The sequence below is a fragment of the Eptatretus burgeri genome, chromosome 6 (assembly GCF_056783735.1).
Source record: "Eptatretus burgeri isolate ZD-2024b chromosome 6, Ebu_testis_v1, whole genome shotgun sequence".
Taxonomy (NCBI): domain Eukaryota; kingdom Metazoa; phylum Chordata; class Myxini; order Myxiniformes; family Myxinidae; genus Eptatretus; species Eptatretus burgeri.
The window spans coordinates 112,079,336-112,103,867 of record NC_140966.1 but is presented as its reverse complement, the minus strand read 5'-3'; the positions used below and the strand labels follow the sequence as shown (position 1 = coordinate 112,103,867).

At 47.1% G+C, this 24,532-nt stretch overlaps 1 protein-coding gene across 10 annotated transcripts; it reads right to left on the bottom strand.

The window, feature by feature from the left end:
• Positions 1 to 2,378: 2,378 nt before the first annotated feature.
• Positions 2,379 to 23,440, bottom strand: LOC147025640 (uncharacterized). 10 transcript variants are annotated; one of them, XR_015059610.1, is made up of 6 exons: positions 23,422 to 23,440; positions 9,601 to 9,672; positions 3,933 to 3,969; positions 3,110 to 3,222; positions 2,846 to 2,897; positions 2,379 to 2,672 (listed from the first exon to the last, which is right to left on the bottom strand). XR_015059610.1 is itself a non-coding variant. In XM_085886827.1 (6 exons), the coding sequence occupies exons 1-6, from the start codon at positions 23,283 to 23,285 to the stop codon at positions 2,638 to 2,640; spliced, it is 432 nt and encodes a 143-aa protein (XP_085742953.1). In that variant the 5' UTR covers positions 23,286 to 23,300; the 3' UTR covers positions 2,379 to 2,637. The 10 variants fall into 10 exon arrangements, 4 of the variants coding, with proteins under 4 accessions (XP_085742953.1, XP_085742954.1, XP_085742956.1 ...); XR_015059607.1 differs by lacking the exon at positions 23,422 to 23,440 and adding an exon at positions 22,949 to 23,088; XR_015059611.1 differs by lacking the exon at positions 23,422 to 23,440 and adding an exon at positions 22,998 to 23,016.
• Between the last annotated feature and the right edge of the window lie 1,092 nt (positions 23,441 to 24,532).

The following is a 24,532-nucleotide window of genomic DNA, read 5'->3' as shown; positions in this document are numbered from 1 at the left end:
AGAGCTACAACCGAATATGATTTACTACACAGAACACTTATACAATTTTACTTCACCAGACTGGCGCCACACACACACGTTTACACAGAACCCAAAAGAAATGGAAGTCGCGACTCCCCTGAGCTTGTTGAGTCCTTCTCCGATGTCCGTCAACGTGGTCCCGCCTGGCCGCGACTCCGTGCCCGAGCGTGGTCGGCGAGGCCTCTCCGGCGTGCCTCGCGACTGCACGTGTTGGCCACTCGACGCCACGGAACGAGTGTTCGGCGCTATCCCAGCACGGATAGAGGGGAGGAATCGTGGATGCCCGAAGTCGGGAGAGGGGAATGGCGGACGCTCCTTCCCACCAGCGGGGTCTTGCTACTGCCCCACAAAAGACCCCGCTAGCGGCCACCAGGACGAGCGAGCCGGAAGACGAGAGCAACCACGAAGCAAGTATATCCACCGAGCAAGAGCATCTACCAAGCAAGAGCATCTACAAAACTGCTTCCCCCATCTCCGACTTTTATATCCTCGGAGCTCCGCCCTGTTGCTCCGCCCCGTTCTTTGCTCCACCCCCCTTCGAGGCGCTTCGAGAAAAGTCTCGAAGAGGGGCGTTCCTCCTCCCTGGCCGCGTCACACCGCGCATCCACCAATGGAGCGCCAGCTGCCCTCCCCTCGCTTCTCTCCCCTCACACCAAGCGCAGAGAAGAATGGCGCGAAAAGCCACCGAGCCCCTCGTTGGTTTTTATTTGAAATAAAAGATAGAGAAAGAAAAATGACGGACTCAAAGCGTTGCAGCCCGAATGAATCACATTTATTCCCTCTAAACAACGGGTTTGGGGCTAACTACACATGTACTTAAGAGATATCTCACCTACGGGACCTGAATGGTGGTTTGCGAATTTCCACAGCCGTAACAATATGTGTATGTGCATGTGTATGTGTATGTGTATGTGTATATATATATATATACATATATATGAGTGTGTGTGTGTGTGTGTGTGTGTGTGTGTGTGTGTGTGTGTGTGTGTGTGTGTGTGTGTGTGTGTGTGTGTGTGTGTGTGTGTGTGTGTGTGTGTGTGTGTGTGTGTGTGTGTGTGTGTGTGTGTGTGTGTGTGTGTGTATATATATATATATATATATATATATATATATATATATATATATATATATATATATATATATATATATATATATATATATATGAGTCTGTGTGTGTGTATATGAGTCTGTGTGTGTATGAGTGTGTGTATGAGTGTGTGTACGAGTGTGTGCGTATGAGTGTGTGCGTACGAGTGTGTGTGCGTACGAGTGTGTGTGCGTATGAGTGTGTGTGCGTATGAGTGTGTGTGCGTACGAGTGTGTGTGCGTACGAGTGTGTGTGCGTACGAGTGTGTGTGCGTACGAGTGTGTGTGCGTACGAGTGTGTGTGCGTGTGTGTGTGCGTGTGTGTGTGCGTGTGTGTGTGCGTACGAGTGTGTGTGCGTACGAGTGTGTGTGCGTACGAGTGTGTGTGCGTACGAGTGTGTGTGCGTACACGTGTCCGTGTGTATACGAGTGTGTGTGCGTACACGTGTGCGTACGAGTGTGTGTGCGTACGAGTGTGTGTGCGTACGAGTGTGTGTGCGTACGAGTGTGTGTGCGTACGAGTGTGTGTGCGTACGAGTGTGTGTGCGTACGAGTGTGTGTGCGTACGAGTGTGTGTGCGTACGAGTGTGTGTGCGTACGAGTGTGTGTGCGTATGAGTGTGTGTGCGTATGAGTGCGTGTTTTGACAAAGCTCAACATAACATTATCCTTGACTCCTGCTCATGCCCTCTTCCTCACACTCCCCCATTTCTCCCCCCTTTTCCTCACTCCTCCCAATCCTCCTCCTCCCTACTCTCTCTCTCCTCTCTCACTCCCACAACTGCTCCTCCCGGAGTGTTTAATGACATGTGATGAAGAATCGCTCCCCACCCCCTTCCTCACGCTCCCTCCCTTGCTGCCCCACCCTTACTCACTCTCTCCCCCATCCTCCTCGCTCAACCCCCCCCCCCGCCTCCTGGAGTGTATACAACATTCAGTGAGGTATAGTTTCCCCACCCTCACTTTGAGCTCTTCACCACCCCCTTCCGAGCTCCGCCCACTACTCACCCCTCCTCCCTCCCTCTCTCTCCTCTCTCCTCTATCTTTCCCCCACCCCTCCCCTCCTCTAAAGCTACATCTTGAATGGTTTTTGAAATATCACATGCACAAGCCAAGTTACCAAGATTGTTGCCATGGTGACAGATTAGAGCCATTATTTAATCATATTGAGATGATGTTATGAGGAGTAGATATCTGCAACATGAAAGGTAAATGTTCAACTATTTTTGTTGAATATCATGTACACAAAAGTAAATGGACAAACGATTGACAGACGGTTGGACGGAGCTCATTTTAATGTCCCAGTCTCTGACCTTGTCGAAGGGCAGGGATCCATCAGTGATTTGAATAAGCTCTCCATTAAAAGGCTTATAGCTACAGGAAATTTTTTTTTTATGCAAGTGCGACAAAAGATAAAAATAGACAGAGGAGGTGCGTGTTAGCGTTGCCAAGCAACCAGCTCGATTGGAAGCTCCATTGTCTTGGATCACGTGCCCCACAGTGAGCAGAGGCTGCACCGATCGACTTTTCTTCACCGAATATTTTCTGATGGTTTTGCGATTTTTCCTGGAAAGTTGGCTTGGTGTTACAAAAGTATGCAAACTTTCAGCTTTGTACAACACTTGGAAGGCATTAAACAATTATATGAGTGAGTGGTTAGAAAGAGCATTATAAATTAGATTATTATGACAATGATGTTATGAATCAAATAGAAAGTAATTCCAAGATCTTTAACTTACTGCAATGATGCCTCGCACGTCTGTCATGCTGAAGCTGTACGGCAAATAACATCTGCAACACAAATACAACAACATCCATGAAACGCTTCAGCACGAGTCTCTCGTCACATGACTTCATACAATTCCACATATGTTGTGAATAATGTAGCATGACATACTCCAAATAACATGCAACGTTCTATCCGTGAATCAATAGCAGATTGGGTAGGTTTACCATTTCTGTACGACAGTGAATGTTTGAGCAGGTAACCATCAAAACCATACCTGAGTGACATTAGTGCATATCATACACACTGCACTGAAAATGATGCAGGTACAAATGGTGTTCATGCTGAGAACTTGTCGATTTTGGAATGTTTGGATCATGGTCTTCATCACTGTAAACAAAAGAACAGATCACGGTGAAAGCCGATGTTTGGGTTTACGTTACCTTTTGGGATAACAGTGAGTGTTTCTACCAGAGGGTTCCTGAGAATCTGTTACAATTTCCTAACATCACATAAATCAGAAATCTCTCGAAGATAACACCTGTAATTGATAACTATTTCATCTTCAATTGTGAGAACCACACCACAGAGATGATGTTTTCAATTACTCGCACATCGTAAGGAACAAAAGGGTGTTCGTGTGTGGAGGTCTGTCTCAAAATAGCCTTGATTTAATTTCATCTATTTTTGTGAATTCATACTTCCTCCTTAGTCCTCACAATGTCTGTAATTTGGAGATAGACCAGAACCCCAATTGCCTTCAAGAACATCACAATTGCCCCCAACGATCAAGAACATCACAAAACATCTTAAATGTGGTGAACATGATGATGAACATCCGTTTTGAAGGTTGGTTCAAGATAAACTGATAAATGAACATGTTATTAAATAAATAGCGAACAAGTATCTCAACAACTTTAATCCATGAGAGAGTAGAGTAATTTACCCAAAAATCCCAACAGAGAATGATTCCCATAAAATGGTGATTTCCCCAAGGAGTCCCAACAGAGAACGATACATGTCATCACTTGATAGAATTGCTGTGTACTAACAATATGTGAACAGAACAAAACCATCCAGGAAGAATACAAGGTACTTACCTTCGGACAGGTTTGAGAACCAGGATTCATCACGGTACTGAAAGAAAACACAAAGAACACGTCACATGGTGGAAAGTTTTCAACCATGGATCCCAAATAGGAACTTTTAACCACAAGTTCGAGTTTAAAATTAAGAATTTCAATAACCTGAGATGATTCTTCCAAATGTCTGACGAAGATTTTGGGAATCCACTCAAAGAAGAGGCTTGATGGAAGTAAATGTAACACTCAGCACAAAATCAACAAACTCTTCAAAGTTACCAAATGGGAGCCAAAGAGACCTCTACACAGAAAACCTTTTGGGGTCACGATCCGGGGGTAACATCTTCTCACCACAATGTGCGCTATTCAACACAACCACATGGTTGTACAACAAACATACTTGGCAGGGAATCAGATGCTCATATCATTGATATTGTTGATCTGTGAACTAGTCATTCCCCGAGGCAATGGCACACAACATATAGCAGTTGCTGAGGTCGTTATTTTGTTTGTATTCCTTCCAGATAGCTCTTCCTTTAGATCTAATGGATTTATGGGTCATATGCATTGTGTGGCATTTGGTACTTTTTTCAAAGTGAGGAGCAAACGGACATCCGTGGTTTATACGCGCAACGAAACTCAGTTTGAATCGTACACCATTATCCAACGGGTAAATCACTTCAACCTTCACTGTGCTCTACTCACGAACGATACAACATTCACACAATCTCAAAACATGCTTATTATAAATCACCACACCATTGTAACATTACCCAATCTTGCTGTACATTCACCATTGCTGCCTCAACCACAATTAACAACCCCCCCCCCCCAAAACCACAATCCACAACTACCACACCATAAACTCACCACTATGCTGTTGCAACCATCGCCTCAACCACAACCACTTCAGGCACCCACCACTGCCTTATGGAGTAACAGTAAACAATGCGCGCAACGTACCATTACAAACACTTGGATCTGGACGATCGGGAATCTAATTCTAAGCGCAAGTGTGCGCTCGACCCCACTCAACGTCACATACGAGTGCTCCGCTCAATGTCGGTCGCCTGTGGGTGTCCAGCACACGTTCGCACCTGGAAAGCATAGCCAAAAACCCCAGAAACATGTCAAGTACAGAGCTCCGAAGCGTGGGGAAGCCCAGAACACAATGGCGCCATCTTCATCGCTGCACCCATGCGTGGGTAGAGCGGGCACTGGGCTAATTGTGCGTGCGCCATTGGGGAGCTTGAAAATGCCGATCGACCCCTTTGATCAACCTTCAGACTCTTCCCTCGTCAAATGATTAAAAAGGCTGTGCGTTCCACACAGAAGTGCTGGAGACATCAGGAGAGCTCGGCGCATGGATCAGGTCTCTTCTTTGGCTTGGTGGTGAGAGCGGAACGTAGCGGCAAAAAGGAGCATATTGGGTCTGAGTGAGGGCGAAATGAAGTTCGCGGAGCAGAGCGCTTGGCGAGTGACAGATCCAGGCAGCAGACCGAGTGCAGTCATTAAGACCGAGCAAATAGCATTAACATTTACAGCCTTGCCAACACTTTATTGAGCTATTTCCTCACACCTTCTTCTTCTTCTTCTTCTTTTCCATCTCCTCTGCTGCAGACACACATTCCTAAAAGAGGAATCAGCGATTACCCGGGCAAGTCCCAAACAGTCGTGCCCTTCAGGGTGGCCGCACTGATACGGACTCTTTTACGGTATCCTCTTTGCACCTCACCACACCCTCACTCGCACTTCCTCAGACCGTGCACCTGAGACAACCTCAGTTTTCCGTCTCTTTCAACCTCAGCGACTGGGCTGCACGGATTCTTCGACCCCACTTGTTAAATGGAGATTGCCAGCACTTCGTTCTTTTCTTATCTCTCTTGCTAATCTTCCATTACTCGGAACGTTTCTGATGGCGACTGTCATGTTGACATAAACAAGACTGTGTATGTATTAGATAGGTTTCGCTCTGCCCTGTGTCTTGTCTGTGTTTCTACCTGTATTTTATTTTGCCGCACCTCACCAATCATCGACTGTCCCTGCTGTACGAATTTTCCCTGTAAATAAAACCATTCCTCGCTTGTGCCACATCCTTTACCTCGCCCTTGATGTGAATAAATTGATTATTATTGTGATGGACCAAGCTCGTAGCATCCTGTCCTCCATTGGTGGAGTTTACATCAAAGAGCTAGCATAGTCTGCATGTACTGTTATCCAGGAAGTTTTACCCCAAGTGATTTGCTCTTGTTAGCCAGCGTGCACTCTCCTGTATCGCTCGGCAGTAATCCGAGTGTGTGCCGAGGGAACGAAACTCAGTTCATTTTGTCACCTCCTCAGGTAAACGGAGTAAACTAAGACGGATATCCCTGTCAGAGTTGGCGAGGTTAATTGACGTTTGTGGTTGCTTAGCAATCCGCCGGGCCGCGGAGTTTTCCACGGCACGTCGGCCAGCAGGACTGGGCGTTCAGGAGTAACGAGAGTGTTACATCTTGTGGTGAACCTCGAACCCTGGGCTGCAACAATATTTTTGTTTTTGTATCAATATCAATAAACAGAACTCATGTTATTATTAACAACCAGTCTGAGGCTGCTCTGGAGGTCAGCTTTGCCATGATGACCCAGGACAGGTCTCGGATGATGATGAGGCTGGGAAGTGGAAGAGAATAAACCTCTTCTTGTGGATGATGATGTAAATGGAAAGGTGGGTTCAACTTTGCATAGGGCATAGAGGATCTCTCTTTGCATAGAGATCCGCAAAAACTAATCGAGCCCTTCTTAAATTTCCATCCAGGTGTTGAAATGATTCACTCAAAATGTAATCTATGTTTGCATGTCCATCACATGTGGTGAGATTACATCATCTCACGATATTGTGAATTAAATTTTAAAAACGATGTTTCGTCCTTAATTTTAACCTCTTTATGTCAACAATGTCCTCTTGCTTTGAAGAATGGGAAAGAAAGGGGGAAGGGAAGACAGAGTTGGGGAGGGGGGGGGACAGTCCTTTTGACCCTTTACACCAATTAGGACCCCAACTACCATTGGAATGTACCATTTGGAGAACCTTAAGACCTCCTCAACACTTTAGACCCTCAGGTCAGGTATGGGAGCATGCGGCGAAGCAGCGCATCGCTGCGTCCACTTTCCGCTGGTACTGCAGGGGCCTCCGCCCGTCTGGTCCCGGACGCATTTACACCCTCGAGACCAGTTAGACTGCTCATACCCCTTAAACCCCTCAAAACCTTTGCATCTTTGAGACCCAAACCACTATTAGAACATACCCCCAAGACGTTAAGAATCCTAAGACCTTGAAAGACCCAATTTAGACCAAAATACATTTTGAACATACCCATTTAGACCTTTATACCCCACAGATCTTTTGACCCCTGATGACGTTTTAAACCCCAAAATACCCTATTCCCCTCCATCATCCCATTCTTTGGTCCTTTCAAGACCATTACACCCTTTAGACCACCTTAAACCATTCGACCACTTTACACCCCTTAAGTCTCCAATGGGGTTTAAGCATCCTTTCACTGGACAAAAACAAATGGAAGGTTTTTCATCAATTCAGGACACGTTCATCCGAGGTCGTTTTCACTGTGCGAACACAATTGTGTTATCGGGCCTTTCAGTCCCCACGGGCCCAAAATTACCTCCGCCACCGAAGGTGGATGGAAGTTATGTTTTCACCCCTGTCTGTCTCTGTCTGTGAACAGGATATCTCAAAAAGTTGTAGACGGATTCGGACAAAATTTGGTAGAGAGCTTGGTGATGTGACACGGATGAAAATATTAGATTTTGATGAAGATCCAGATCCCAGAATTTTTTTTTGTGATTCTTCACCATCGAGCGATAGGGCTCAAACGATATGTAGCACAATATCTCAAAACTTATGGACGGATTCCGATGAAACTTGGTGAACGAGTTGGTTACGTGACAAGAACAAGCAAGAGAGATTAGCAAGAGAGAAAAGAAAAGAACTTGGTGGTTGCTACCTCTGTTTACCAAGTGGGGTCAACGAATCTGCGTGGTCCAGTTGCTGAGGAGGGGGAAAGAGGAGGAACATTGAAGGTGTCTATGAGGTGTGAAGTGAGGAGGTGCAAGTGACGGTGCAAAGAGGAAACTATAAAAGTGTGCACATCAGTGGGGCTGGCCTGAAGGGAACAACAACAAATAAATTTAAGTTCAGGTCCGAATCCAGACCCCGACCTACCAGTGGGATACAAAAGGTAAAATAATCAGCCTGGTAGAAGTATGTGGTTTTCACTAAGTACACTTCTAGTTTTCTATAGAATCAAACTGAAAATAAACTTAATCACCGAATGTACCCCGACTTTGACCACAGTCGATCTAGAGACGAGCATCCATCTCGCTAGGACCTATTCATTAAACTTTTGATAGCTATCTATCCATTGAAAGCACCATTGACGAGGATCCGACGGTTAATTTGGTTTGCTTCTCTCCCCTCTCTCTCCTTGGACACACCTATTCTGGTGATGAATTGCCTCCTACGCAATTATTAAAGGACGAGAAAAGGTATCCCACCCCATTTCCCTGCCTCCTCCCACCCTTTCCCCCCTGTCATCCCACCTGTCCCCTCCCAGCCTCCTCCCACCCCCTCCCATTTCCCTCAATCCTCCCACACCTTCCCCCGCAACAAATTAGGTATTACATCGCAGAGCAACCGCCACCTGGGTGTATCTTGTTTGCACATCACTTCCTGAAAAAAAAAGAAAAGGATAGTCTGTGTTTTGCAAGAATAATATCGATGTTTGTGTGGTGTGCCATTAAAAGGTTTGAGATGGTCTAAACTCGAAAGGGTACGTTCCAATAGTAGTTAGTATAAGTGGTCGAAAGCATCTATTCTCTCAAGCATGTCAAAAGAGTCTTCAAAAAAGGTCCAAAGAGTCTAAAACTTTAAATGGTCAAGGGTCCATGCTGTCTTTTCTGTCTGAAGTGTGTAAGGGGCTTTAAGGGTCTTAAGAGTCCAAATGGTCTTGGAGCTCATGAATGGTTTTAGGGGTATTTGAAGTCTTAAAGGGTGTTAAGGGTCTTTGAAGGCTGAAGTGGTGGAAGAAAATACCCGTAGGACAATCCCCGGGTCGGACTTGGTCTGTGGGACAAATGTGGTGGTTGTCGGCCCAGTTGTCTTCGCAAAAAATACACAAACACAGCAGACGACAAATTTCATTTATCAGATTTAGGAGGTACTGGCACTCTCTAGCCGACTCTTTTTCATCTTGAACTTACCATGGGATCTTAAAAATTCACAAGCCAGTCCAGGCAGGTGGGACATCACAAGTACATACAAGTACAGTATGTGGGACAACCAGCTCATAGTTTCATCGAGAGGATTGTGTACTCAAGGGAACAATGACTGGCTTTTTAATCATGGGAAAGGGAGTTCATAGTTAGTTGATAATCAAATCTACACAAGAAGGTTCAAAGAGGAGAACCTGAACCATCACCGAGTGATCCTGTTTGTTCATGAAATCACTTCCAGGTGTCTCGGGGTTAATGATGCTCAATCTCCACGTGAGGTCCACGGGGTTACGTGAACGCAACTCCCAGGTTCACGTGGATCCTTCAGGTCGTACACCCTTTAAAATGCCCCAATGTTATATTTCTCGACTTCTCCATAGATTCACAGCAACTGCGTTCATGAGAAATGACATCATACCTGGGAAGGACGGACGGAGTTTGGAAAAAGCTTGAAAAAACTCTCCCAAAGAGGATCACAAAATCCTCGTTTCTGTGTGATAGACAACAGGACAAATACACAGCGTTAGACAAGTGAGGATTCGAGGACATGTTGAACATCTCTACCTTTTCATATTTCAAGTTGACCTGAAGGCATTAGCATGGAAATAGTGACGTCACTGCAATCACGGAGGGAATTTCGGACCCAAGGTACCGGCAGACAATGCACAAGCAGCTTGGATGTAGAAGGAGGCTATTTGGCCCGTCAAGCCTGTGCTACATCTTCATCATGTTAAATTAACCTCTCAGTTTATCAACTTAAATTCACTGGAGAGAAGGAATAAGGGGGCGCAGGAGCGGGGGCAAGCACACACATCACCAGCGGTGCTTTATACACCATGATTAATTTTATATATTAACATATTATTTTAAATTATTCAATAATTTATGTATTTATTTACTTTTTCCTGAGATGTGATGAAACCTGCACTGAAGATGAGGTTTCACGAAACACCTGTAATACTACCTTTTTTAAGATATAATTTATCTCCCCACTGATACAACCCAAACCCCTGTTAGATTTTCCTGTGGATACCTGATACTGTGCTATTAGATTTACCTGTGGATACCCAGTACTGTGCTATTAGATTTATCTGTGGATACCTGGTACTGTGCTGTTAGATTTACCTGTGGATACCTGATACTGTGATATTAGATTTACCTGTGGATACCCAGTACTGTGCTATTAGATTTACCTGTGGATACCTGGTACTGTGCTGTTAGATTTACCTGTGGATACCTGATACTGTGCTATTAGATTTACCTGTGGATACCCAGTACTGTGCTATTAGATTTACCTGCAGATACCTGGTACTGTGCTATTAGATTGACCCGTGGATACCTGGTACTGTGCTATTAGATTTACCCGTGGATACCTGGTACTGTGCTATTATATTTACCTGTGGATACCTGGTACTGTGCTATTATATTTACCTGTGGATACCTGGTACTGTGCTATTAGATTGACCCGTGGATACCTGATACTGTGCTATTAGATTTACCTGTGGATACCTGGTACTGTGCTATTAGATTTACCTGTGGATACCTGATACTGTGCTATTAGATTTACCTGTGGATACCTGGTACTGTGCTGTTTGCTCATCTCCCGTATCGATTACCACCCCCAGATCGTTCTCCTGTGTGACGTGCTCCAAGATTGTCCCTTGTTATCTCTATCATCGTTACTCCAACCCATCCGTTACACATTACACTTGTTTATGTTAAACTACATCATCCAATCTTCTACCTAGAAATCAATTAAAATATATAAAATTTCCGAAATCTGATCACTACCCGCTCTGATAGCCACCTTACCCACAAGCTGAGCATCATCTGGAAATGTACAAACACGACGCTCAACACCACTATCAACATCGTTGATATAAATTATGAAATATAATTGTCCAACTACTGATCATGAAGCTACCCCACGACCTACATCCTCCTAACTTCCTCTTCTATGACCTGGAAGTCCTCAAACATTTCCTTTCCTTACCAATCATGAAGTCAGGAGCAGATCCTTCATTCCTTCCGCAATTTTAAACACAAACATTGCTGCCCCCACCCCCCATTCCGTCCCCACCCACCATTCCGTCCCCACCCACTCCCCCCCCCAATTCCGTCCCCACCCACTCCCCCCAATTCCGTCCCACCACTCCCCCCCCAATTCCGTCCCACCACTCCCCCCCAATTCCGTCCCCACCCACTCCCCCCCAATTCCGTCCCCACCCACTCCCCCCAATTCCGTCCCCACCCACTCCCCCCAATTCCGTCCCCACCCACTCCCCCCAATTCCGTCCCCACCCACTCCCCCCCCCAATTCCGTCCCCACCCACTCCCCCCCAATTCCGTCCCCACCCACTCCCCCCCCCAATTCCGTCCCCACCCACTCCCCCCCAATTCCGTCCCCACCCACTCCCCCCAATTCCGTCCCCACCCACTCCCCCCAATTCCGTCCCCACCCACTCCCCCCACTTCCGTCCCCACCCACTCCCCCCACTTCCGTCCCCACCCACTCCCCCCCAATTCCGTCCCCACCCACTCCCCCCCAATTCCGTCCCCACCCACTCCCCCCCAATTCCGTCCCCACCCACTCCCCCCAATTCCGTCCCCACCCACTCCCCCCCAATTCCGTCCCCACCCACTCCCCCCAATTCCGTCCCCACCCACTCCCCCCACTTCCGTCCCCACCCACTCCCCCACTTCCGTCCCCACCCACTCCCCCCACTTCCGTCCCCACCCACTCCCCCCACTTCCGTCCCCACCCACTCCCCCCACTTCCGTCCCCACCCACTCCCCCCAATTCCGTCCCCACCCACTCCCCCCAATTCCGTCCCCACCCACTCCCCCCAATTCCGTCCCCACCCACTCCGTCCCCCCCAATTCCGTCCCCACCCACTCCCGTCCCCCCAATTCCGTCCCCACCCACTCCCGTCCCCCCAATTCCGTCCCCACCCACTCCCGTCCCCCCCCAATTCCGTCCCCACCCACTCCCGTCCCCCCAATTCCGTCCCCACCCACTCCCGTCCCCAATTCCGTCCCCCCACTCCCGTCCCCAATTCCGTCCCCCCACTTCCCCCAATTCCGTCCCCACCCACTTCCCCCCCAATTCCGTCCCCACCCACTCCCCCCAATTCCGTCCCCACCCACTCCCCCCCAATTCCGTCCCCACCCACTCCCCCCAATTCCGTCCCCACCCACTCCCCCCAAATTCCGTCCCCACCCACTCCCCCCCAATTCCGTCCCCACCCACTCCCCCCCAATTCCGTCCCCACCCACCCACCCTCCCCCCAATTCCGTCCCCACCCACTCCCCCCAATTCCGTCCCCACCCACCCACCCTCCCCCCAATTCCGTCCCCACCCCTCCCATTCCGTACCAACTCCCTCCCCCCATTCTGTCCCAACCCCCTCCGCCCCCATTCTGTCTCAACCCCTCCCCCCCACAAGTGACGAGGTTCATTGCCTGCACTAGTTCCCCCATCACCATCACGAATCTCCTTCGAATACATCAATCCCCAAAAGTAACTCGTTTAACAAACAATGTTCACCCTCTCTTCCCTCATTCAAACTTGTTCTCTGTTCAAATTGAAACCTGAATAAAGAAACGTCCCGTACAACTCACCACGAAACCAAGTATCCATTAAATACATACGATTACCCATTAATATGTTACAAACCACTTACACACACAGGAGGATTAACACGGACAAACCACTTACACACAGGAGGATTAACACGGACAAACCACTTACACACACAGGAGGATTAACACGGACAAACCACTTACACACACAGGAGGATTAACACGGACAAACCATTTACACACAGGAGGATTAACACGGACAAACCACTTACACACAGGAGGATTAACACGGACAAACCACTTACACACAGGAGGATTAACACGGACAAACCACTTACACACACAGGAGGATTAACACGGACAAACCACTTACACACACAGGAGGATTAACACGGACAAACCACTTACACACACAGGAGGATTAACACGGACAAACCATTTACACACAGGAGGATTAACACGGACAAACCACTTACACACAGGAGGATTAACACGGACAAACCACTTACACACAGGAGGATTAACACGGACAAACCACTTACACACACAGGATGATTAACACGGACAAACCACTTACACACACAGGAGGATTAACACGGACAAACCATTTACACACAGGAGGATTAACACGGACAAACCACTTACACACAGGAGGATTAACACGGACAAACCACTTACACACAGGAGGATTAACACGGACAAACCACTTACACACAGGAGGATTAACACGGACAAACCACTTACACACAGGAGGATTAACACGGACAAACCACTTACACACAGGAGGATTAACACGGACAAACCACTTACACACAGGAGGATTAACACGGACAAACCACTTACACACAGGAGGATTAACACGGACAAACCACTTACACACAGGAGGATTAACACGGACAGACCATTCACACACAGGAGGATTAACACAGACAGACCATTTATTAACACAGACAGGACGTTTAACATGTTGGAAGGAAAGAGTAATTGTTAAAGAATGAATTCCTTGTTTAAAACTCACCGGTTGAGAAAGCCATTGCAGGTAAAACATTAAACACATTAATAATAATGAGTTGATGAGTAAACGTCCGAACGTCATCGTCGTCTCCGCACAATGAACGGAGAAACCCTCGCAACGGAAAATGGGATCAACATCTCCATCTGTGACGTCATGGAATCTTATTTATTCTGGGATTTCTCAACGGAAATCAGATTTTAAAATCTTCCTTTACATTTCATTTCACTTTATTAACCCGGAAATCGTTTTGTATTTTGACAATTCTTGTTTCAAATAATTTTTTCTTCCAAATGACATTTCATTTATTTGTTTTATCAAACTACATAAGGACAGGACGTTTAACACAGACAAACTACATAAGGACAGGACGTTTAACACAGACAAACTACATAAAGACAGGACGTTTAACACAGACAAACTACAAAAGGACGGGACGTTTAACACAGACAAACTACTTACGGACAGGACGTTTAACACAGACAAACTACATAAGCACAGGACGTTTAACAGACAAACTACATAAGGACAGGACGTTTAACACAGACAAACTACATAAGGACAGGACGTTTAACACAGACAAACTACATAAGGACAGGACGTTTAACACAGACAAACTACATAAGGACAGGACGTTTAACACAGACAAACTACATAAGGACAGGACGTTTAACACAGACAAACTACTTACGGACAGGACGTTTAACACAGACAAACTACATAAGGACAGGACGTTTAATACAGACAAACTACATAAGGACAGGACGTTTAACACAGACAAACTACTTACGGACAGGACGTTTAACACAGACAAACTACATAAGGACAGGATGTTTAACACAGACAAACTACATAAGGACGGGACGTTTAACACAGACAAACTACATAAGGACAGGACGTTTAACACAGACAAACTACTTACGGACAGGACGTTTAACACAGACAAACTACTTACGGACAGGACGTTTAACACAAACTACTTACGGACAGGACGTTTAACACAGACAAGCTACTTACGGAAAGGACGTTTAACACAGACAAACTACATACACACAGGACGTTTAACACAGACAAACTACATTCACACAGGACGTTTAACATGTTGGAAGGAAAGAGTAATTGTTTAAGAATGAATTCCTTGTTTAAAACTCACCGGTTGAGAAAGCCATTGCAGGTAAAAGATTAATAAACAAATTATTAATAATGAGTTGATGAGAAAACGTCCGAACGTCATCGTCGTCCCCGCCCAATGAACGGAGAAATCCTCGCAGCGGAAAATGGGATCAGTAAGTCGTTGTCCCTTTGTGACGTCACAATCATGCCTTGGACTCTTATTTAAACTGGGATTCCTCAACGGAAATAAGTTTTTAAAATCTTAATTTACATTTTATTTCACTTTAATAACCCGGAAATAGTTTTGTGTTTTTTTGTATCGCTTGTCGAGGCTCATATGAAATCGAAGTCACAATGCACAGCAATGAGGGCATGAGACAAGAAGAGCGGGAGTGGGAAGGACAAAAGAGTGGGGAACAGATGAGGAGATCTGTGTAAGGGAGAGGGATGGGGCGGGGAACATGGGGAATACAAGATGGACATCACAGGGACTTTCAGGAAGGAAAGCAGGGAATTTGAAGGAGGTGGGTTTGGGGTGGATTAACGGGGGTAGAAAAGATCGAGGATTTGGAATGGGGATGATAAGAGGTGGTGGTGAACAGCCTTTTTGAAGGCCTGGAGGGAAGAGTGGGATTGAACAGAGTGAGGGAGTTTATTCCAAAGGCAGGAAAAAAGAGAAATGAAAGAGTAAAGGTGAGCGGTGATTCTTGACTTTGGTAGTTTTAACAGAAGGGGGTTGTTGGCCGAGCTTGAGCACCCTGTGGAAATATGGTGAGGACAAATCGCAGACACAGCAGGGGGGGGGGGGGCGAGACCGGAGAGAAGACGGGAGAAGACAGAAAGACCACAGACCTGCCTGCGATGAGAGAGTGAGAGAGACCAAAAGACTCAGCCTCACCACGGGAGATCCCAATGATCCGAAATGCCTTGGTTTCCACGGTGTGAAGCCGAGAAAAGTGAGAGGCAGGAGCACCAGCCCAGAGGGGAAAGCAGTACTCCATCAGGCTGCGAACAAAAGCTTTGAAAGTGTTCAGGAGCTCAGGTGGGCAGAGGAAGGACTTTGCACGATGGAGGATTTCCAGTCAGCGACTGGCTTTGGGGGTCAGGTTTGAAATGTGGCTTTCCCAGGAAAGGTCAGGGCAGATGGTGAGATCCAGAAACTTTAAAGAAAGAATTTTTCCAGAGGATTGGTGAGAAAGGGGATGGGGGGAGGGTTTCCAAACAGTCCTTTCGGAGAGACATTATGAGAGTGTGAGATTTGTCCGGATAGAAAGACATGTTTCACCAGTTTGTGATGTTATCCAGATCTGCAGCGAGCAAAGAAGCTGCGGCATACTGATCTGAGAGATGACAGATGGTCAGGCAGAGGGTGGAGTCATCAGCAAAGATATTGTTACGCTGTGGAAATTCGCATTACACCATAAAGGACCCTCAGGTGAGATATCTCCATAGGTACATGTGTAGTTAGTCCAAACCCGTTGTATAGAGGGAATTTATGTGATCCATTCGGGCTGCGATCCTTCAAGTTAAGCGTTTTTCTTTTTCTATCTTTTATTTCAAACACACAACATTTCAACAACCACGCCATCCCCATCACAGCGCCAACCACACTGCAACCACGCCACCTCCACCATCTACGCTACCACATCTTCGCCACTCGCCATTCAACAGGCTCCGTGCGGTTACGATCTCCGCGGAGGAACAAACAAAAACCAACAAGGATGCTCGGTGAGCTTTTCCCGCCTGTTTTTCCCGTTTGACTTCCCGGCGCTTTGGAGTGGAGGAAGAGCGATGCAGGTCAACGGTCAGAGGTCATGTAAAGGTGGGGCCTCTTTTTGGGGGAATAATTCTCTGGCTCAGAGCCAAAAACTGACTCCCTCGGCCCCCGGACGGAGCGGGGTGGAGGGAAAGTGTGAGGGAACGCCCTTTTCGGGAACCCTCTCGAAGGAAGGTGGAGCCGAGAACGGGGCGTGGCGAAGGACGGAGCCCCGGGCGATAAAAGACGGACATGGGCAGGCGCGCGAGGGCTTTTTCTTCCTCTTCGTCTTGGCTGGTGGTTCGGTTGGTTTTTGTGGAGAGTTGGTCTTCAGGAAGAGGTCCTGTGCCCGCGCCTTGGCGAGCGGCCCTGTCACGAAGGCACGGACAGGAGACGCGGCAGCACCCGTTGCGAGGTGGACCTGTGCGCCCGGACGGGGAGTGCCGGAGAGGGTTCGCCGGCCGCGAGAGGTCGGGGCCAGGTGCGACCACGCTGACGGTCGCGGGGGAGGGACTCACCAGCCAAAGGGACGTCACCATTTTCTTTTCGGGGTTTTTGTTTGGATCTTGTGGCACCATGTCTCGTAAAGTAGAACTGTTTAAGTGTTGCCGTGTGTACGCGTATTCGGTTGTAGCTCTGCATCGGTTCTTTTGTTTTAATTGCTTGATGTGCATTTTGATTGTGTATGGCTGTAAATACGTGCCTTATGTGCTTGTCTGTGTGTGCATGTGAATAAAATGCTTGCTTGTTGAACTGTGCCTGTTTCGCTTCGTCTTTTCTCCATTGACCCTCCATCTTGCTTCACGTAAAGGGTTCGTAGTGGGTGCAACATCCTGATAAATAATCTGAACCGTCGAGGTCGACGATAACACCGCTCGGTTATCCCGATAGTACGGAACGGGCCGCCCAAGCGGCTCGTGTCCGGAGTCAACCTGCGGCGAGGTACGATCGCCCGGTTTACCATCCGCGTGGGTACTTAGGTAGGTCGAGTTTGGCGAACAACCCTATCCTACGCGGGTGGCCGATTGGCACGATCGTGGTGAGGCCGAAAGGCCCACCCATGACTAGCTCCCGGCGTTAGTCCGAGAGGGTCACGACAGAATTGTCCGTCCGGTGGGCGACGTGCCGCGATTCGAGTTACGTGGCCGTTCGCACGCCGGCGGGCGCGAATTCGCAATAATATAAAGAGGATTTTCCAGGGAGTTGGAGAGATCATTGATGAAAACCAGAAAAAGAACAGGGTCCAGAAAACTGCCTTGAGGAACTCCAGCCTGGGCAGGAAGAGGGGATGAAAGAACTCCATTTAGAGCCACACGTTGGCTGTGACAGGAGAGGAAGTCTGGGAGCCATGAGTGGAGATGGCCTTGGATACCATAGGAAAAGAGTTTGGTGAGCAGGGCAGGGTGCCAGACAGTGTCAAAAGCATGCGATATATCCAGGGATACGGTTCTGATTTCATGTCCAGCATTGAGGACCTCCATCCATTGTTGGGAGAGCAGAAGCAGCATATCCAGGGTAGAGTGACCTGGTCTGAAAACAAATTGATGATCGGAAATCAAGCCATTGGAGGCGAGCAAGGATTTAATGTCTGAAGCATATTCTTCCTCAATTCTCTCAATTCGTTTTTGTATTTTCACAATTCTTGTTTCAAACATTTTTTTCATCCAAATGACACTTCATTTATTTGTTTTATCTGTTTATTCAGTCAGATCGATGTACAGTCCTGAGGTTAAGAGGTAGCGAGCTCACGACTCGAGCTGTGTTCAAATAGCAAGTTTGTTATTGTTTTCAAATCCATTTGTTCTGTATTACCCGCTTGGCTCCCACTCGGAAAGTGGAGTAAAGCCTGTTGTTCCATATTAACTGCTTGGCTCGTGGAGCAAAGCCAGCCGTTCCGTATTTACCGCTTGGCGTAAATAAGTGGAGTGAGTGGCTTGTTCTCGGTTTCCAAGCCAGTTGTGCCGTATTTACCGGTTGGCAGTGATGCAGTGGCTTCTTTTGACAGGGGCTCCTCAGGGTCAGTCACAGCTTGTGAGGTCTTGACTGCAGGTGCGTTGACCAATCATCCATCTTGCAGCTGTGGGGGTTACCATCCAAGGACTGAACACAAAGGCTGATCCGGGGTGGGGGGGTTGTACCCGGTACCCCCCCTTAAACCCCTACCCTCCCAGGGAAGGTGATCGTGTTTCACATGTAATGAGGTGTTTATAACCGATAATGTGTTAAAGGAAACTCTCTGGTTCAGTGAGTGTTTATAAATATTTCCAGTGTAAAAACGAAATCTATAATAAGGTAGGTAAGTATACCTGTTGGAAAGCTTTTCAAAAATGTAAAGGTAAAATATGCAAATTTAAACGTAAAAAAAACAAGTGAAATCCTTCAATACAGCGTGTGTGGTGAATCAAATCAGAACACTAATGTTAAAATACTAGTGCATGCCCGTAGGTGCAAACAAAACAAAACAAAGAATTTTCAAACCGCATGCCAGAAACAACTACACAGGCCGTTCCATCGCTCTCACGTGGCCATACATGCAAAAAAAAAAAAAACTTTCAAACCACGTGCCAGAAACAACAACCACACAGGCCGTTCCTTCGCTCTCGTAAACGACGACTGGATTGGGGCATTGTGTTTAAGAAAGTACAGAAATCGAGAAAGAAAGAATACAGTAAGTCAATAAATCAAGAAAAAAAATCGAGAAAGAATACAGTAATCGTCACTGACTGGATTGGGGTATTGGGTTTAAGAAAATCGAGAAAGTACAGAAATCGAGAAAGAAAGAATCGAGAAAGAATACAGTAATCGTCACTATCCGGAAGTGAAGTCCTCACTGTCTGGAAGTTCACATATGGCAGTTACGATTATTCACAATTTAGTTTTGATGGCCAATTATTCAATTCGCGCCAACGTATTTTGCCTTTTATCGCAAGGAAAAACACAAAGAGAAGAGGAAAGAGGAGAAAAAAAAAAAAACGTGCAAAAAATAATTTACTTCCTGCTTCGGAGCACACCAACACTCTGATGTTACCCAAATTTATGCACCGTCTAATATGAAATAGATCATAACTTGGGGCATTGTGTTTATCTATAAATGCGCATAACTAATCGAGAAATTATTAGAATACACGGAAAAAAAAAAACGTGCAAAAAAATAATTTACTTCCTGCTTCGGAGCATACCAGCACTCTGATGTTACCGAAATTTATGCACCGTCTAATATGAAAACGATCATAAGTTGGGGCATTGTGTTTATCTATAAATGCACATCAATCGAGAAATTATTAGAATACACGAAGTCATCATTATCCGGAAGCCTGTACGTTGTAACCCGTAATGGGAAACGCGGCTGCCCGTAATAAAAATAAATAAATAAATAAATAAAAATAAATATTCAAACCGTGAGCAACAAACAACAACCATACAGGCAGTTTCTTCGCTCTCGCGTGCCCGTACGTGGGTGGCGCGGAAGTTCGCATATCACAGTTACGATGACTCGCAATTTAGGTTTTAATGGCCAATTATTCAATTTGTGCCAACGTATTTTGCCTTTTTGCAATGTCCTCACAAGGAAAAACAAAAAGCGAAGAGAAGAGAGAGAAAAAAATACTTCCTGGTTCAGAGCATACCAGCACTCTGATGTTTCCGAAATGTATGCACCGTCTCGTATGAAAACGATCATAACTTGTGGCATTGTGTTTATCTATAAATGCGCATAAGAAATCGAGAAATTATTATAATACACGAAGTCATCATTATCCGGAAGTCCGTACGTTGTGACCCATAATGGGGAACGTGGCTGAGCTCCCCTTCCACATCGGCCACGCCCACGCAACAATGTGTATTGTCATTAGTTTGGTAAATAAATGGCCATAACTTTGGAAGCACTTGTCCTATTAATATCAAACCTTGAAAAGGCACATCCTCAGGTCCCCAGCAATATACCTGGCAAGTTTCAATAAGATCGGACCAGCGGTTGTCGAGAAACAGCAGTCACACACACACACACACACACACACACACACACACACACACACACACACACACACACACACACACACACACACACACACACACACACACACACACACACACACACACACACACACACACACACACACACACACACACACACACACTGCTGGAATTATAGATAGATGCAATTTATGCTTTCTCAGTTGAAAAACAATTAAAAAGCGTACTTAATATTTGAAATGTTAAAATCTTGTTATTATTGTAAGTAAATTTCAACTACTAATGCATGACGAAACACTTGTTTATGGCTAATATTAAGGAGAATGATTGCAAAAGAAGAACTTAGCTTTCAGCGTTCGGCGCGAAATGTCATGGTGGGCGGAAATGACGTCTTTCATTCGTTCGTACATGAGAGGGGAGCGATTCTTGGGTTTTTTTTTTCCGTCAAGCAATAAATTCAATGGTTTTCACATATATAACACATTAGTTTCACAAATTTCCATTGAAAAAAGGCAGAATTGTGTGAATCTAATGTGTAGTTCATGCGGAAACCGGCAAATTATTATTATCTCTTCAGATGTTTCCGTCAGTTGTGGGTATTTCCGTCAGTTGTCGGCCCATGAATACTCAAGTATTTCCGTCAATTGTCGCTATTTCCGTCGAGGTTACGCACTGCCATCTATCGGACGGCCGTCATTGGCTGTCACTTGAGGCGCGTGGGGGGGGGGGACACCGGAGACATGGTAGTCACCGGGGACATTCCAACTTGGTGCAATTGTATACCTAACCAGCGCACGCGCTGTAAAAAAAAAGCACCTGCTCACGCTTCTCACCACGCCCCAGCACCTGCTCACGCTCTCACCACGCCCCAGCACCTGCTCACGCTCTCACCACGCCCCCACACTCTCACCACACCCCAGCACCTGCTCACGCTCTCACCACACCCCAGCACCTGCTCACGCTCTCACCACACCCCAGCACATGCTCAAGCTCTCAGTAAGCCCCAGCTCCTGCTCACGCTCTCACCACGCCCCAGCACCTGCTCACGCTTCTCACCACGCCCCAGCACCTGCTCACGCTTCTCACCACGCCCCAGCACCTGCTCACGCTTCTCACCACGCCCCAGCACCTGCTCACGCTTCTCACCACGCCCCAGCACCTGCTCACACTCACCACGCCCCCACACTCTCACCACACCCCAGCACCTGCTCACGCTCTCACCACACCCCAGCACATGCTCAAGCTCTCAGCAAGCCCCAGCTCCTGCTCACGCTCTCACCACGCCCCAGCACCTGCTCACGCTCTCACCACGCCCCAGCACATGCTCACGCTCTCACCACGCCCCAGCACCTGCTCACGCTCTCACCACGCCCCACACTCTCACCACGCCCCAGCTCCTGGTCACGCTCACACCACGCCCCAGCACCTGCTCACCACGTCCCCACCCCTGCTCGCGCTCTCACCACACCCTGACACCTGCTCACACTCTCACTGCGACTCCCCCTCCCCCGCTCGTGCTGTCACCAGGCCCCATACCTGCTAATACTCACCACGCCCCAGCACCTGCTCAAGCTCTCACCACGCCCCAGCACCTGCTCAAGCTCTCACCACACCCCAACACCTGCTCATGCTCACCATACCCTGACACCTGCTCACCACACCCCACACCTGTTCACCACACCCCCACACCTGCTCGCGCTCTCACCACCCCCCCCCGACACCTAGTCACGCTCTCACTGCGACCCCCTCCCCCCTCACACTGTCACCACACCCCCACACCTGCTCACGCTCACCACGCCCTGACACCTGCTCACCACACCCCAGCACCTGCTCACGCTCTCATCACGCCCCCACACCTGCAAATGCTCTCACCACGCCCTCATGCTCTCACTGCGACCACACACACACACACACACACACACACACACACACACACACACACACACACACACACACACACACACACACACACACACACACACACACACACACACAAACACACACACGACGAGGTTCATTGCCTGCACTAGTTCCCCCATCACCATCACGAATCTCCTTCGAATACATCAATCCCCAAAAGTAACTCGTTTAACAAACAATGTTCACCCTCTCTTCCCTCATTCAAACTTGTTCTCTGTTCAAATTGAAACCTGAATAAAGAAACGTCCCGTACAACTCACCACGAAACCAAGTATCCATTAAATACATACGATTACCCGTTAAATGTTACAAACATGTCTACCAGGTTCAGGAACAAAAACTACATCAAATAATCCACGAGAATCACTAGAAATACCAATAAATGAACAAGTTACAAGATCGAGAAAATTACATCACATCGCACGTGACCTTCACACGCAATGAAGAAGAAGAAACCCTACACCGAGCAATCATGAAGAAGAAGAAGAAACCCTACACCGAGCAACCATGAAGAAGAAGAAACCCTACACCATAACAACAATGAAGAAAAAGAAACCCTACACCCGAAAAACCATGAAGAAGAAGAAACCTCCACCCAAACAACCATGAAGAAGAAGAAACCCTACAACCGAAAAACCATGAAGAAGAAGAAACCATCCAGCCGAACAACCATGAAGAAGAAGAAACCCTCCAACCAAACAACCATGTTCGAGTCTCCTCAGAAAAATAAAAGGAAAAGTAATTTTCATTCACTGATATCTTTTGTGGACGAGAAACCAAACAAAGATAACTAGGTTAGCAAACCGGAGATAAAAATTAGTTTGTTTTAACACACGTTCGAAACGGGCTCAAACACTGACTGAAGAAGAAGAACCTTGGACCCACCGTCTTTCATACGTTTGTAAGTTTCGTCGATTTTATGTTAAAAATAACCCGAGGTACAAACACGAAGAAAAACCGTGTGTACGGCTCATGTGTTCAACTTATACATCGTGCTTATACACCACCACACCAGGGATCATTAAAATTACGTTGACCCTTGTGTACCACGTGATATTTTCTAAATTCAAAAAGGGACCTCCATTGAGGAGGACCTGATCTGAGTGCAGGACATTGAGGACCTCCATCCATTGTTAGGAGAGCAGAAGCAGCATATCCAGGGTAGAGTGATCACGCCATTGGAGAAGAGGAAGGATTTAATGTCAGAAGCGATCATGGATTCCATAACCTTGCTGATGATTGGGAGAAGGCTGATTGGTCTGTAGTTGCAGGGATCTGTTTTTGCACCTTTTTATGCAGGGCAGTGTTGTTTGCAGATTTCCAAGCAGATGACCTTGAGCAAATGAGAGGGTGAATAGAACAGAGAGAGGGTGAGCAAGAGCAGAAGAGCAGGTTTTTAGGACACGTGGGCTGATGCCGTCTGGACCAGTTGCAGAATCCCAGTCGAGGTTTGACAGCAAGCTCTCCACCTTGTCGGGAGAAAAGGACACAGAGTCCAGAGACAGTTGGGTGTGACTGGGTACGGTGGGTACAGAAAGCGATGGGTTTTGGACACAAGATTTCGATACAAACACCGAGTTTAGGCATTCGGCCTTTTCACGTGCGGTATCAGCAGTGCGGCCATTTGAGGTTAGGGAGGGGATGGAGGGGGAACATACACCAGAAACAGATTTGACTATACACCACCAGGATTTGGAGGAGGGTGAGAGGTTTGAGAGTTAAACCTTGAAAATAAAATAAAAGTAATGAATGTAGAAAAGGAAACCAGTCTTTCGTTCTCTCCTTCACCTCAAACAAATATACAGGAGAATGTGGAGGAAATGGATGGGGAAGATGGGCAGTGACGATGTGAAGCGATGGGGACACGAAGCTGCGTCCATGACCCCGGACCCAGTAAGCGAGTCCTCTTTGGCGTCCCAGATGTGCGACTCGCTCTCCTCTGCCTCAGATTCTTCCTCCTCAGACCCCCATCAATGAAGAGCCGCCGTTCACCCTC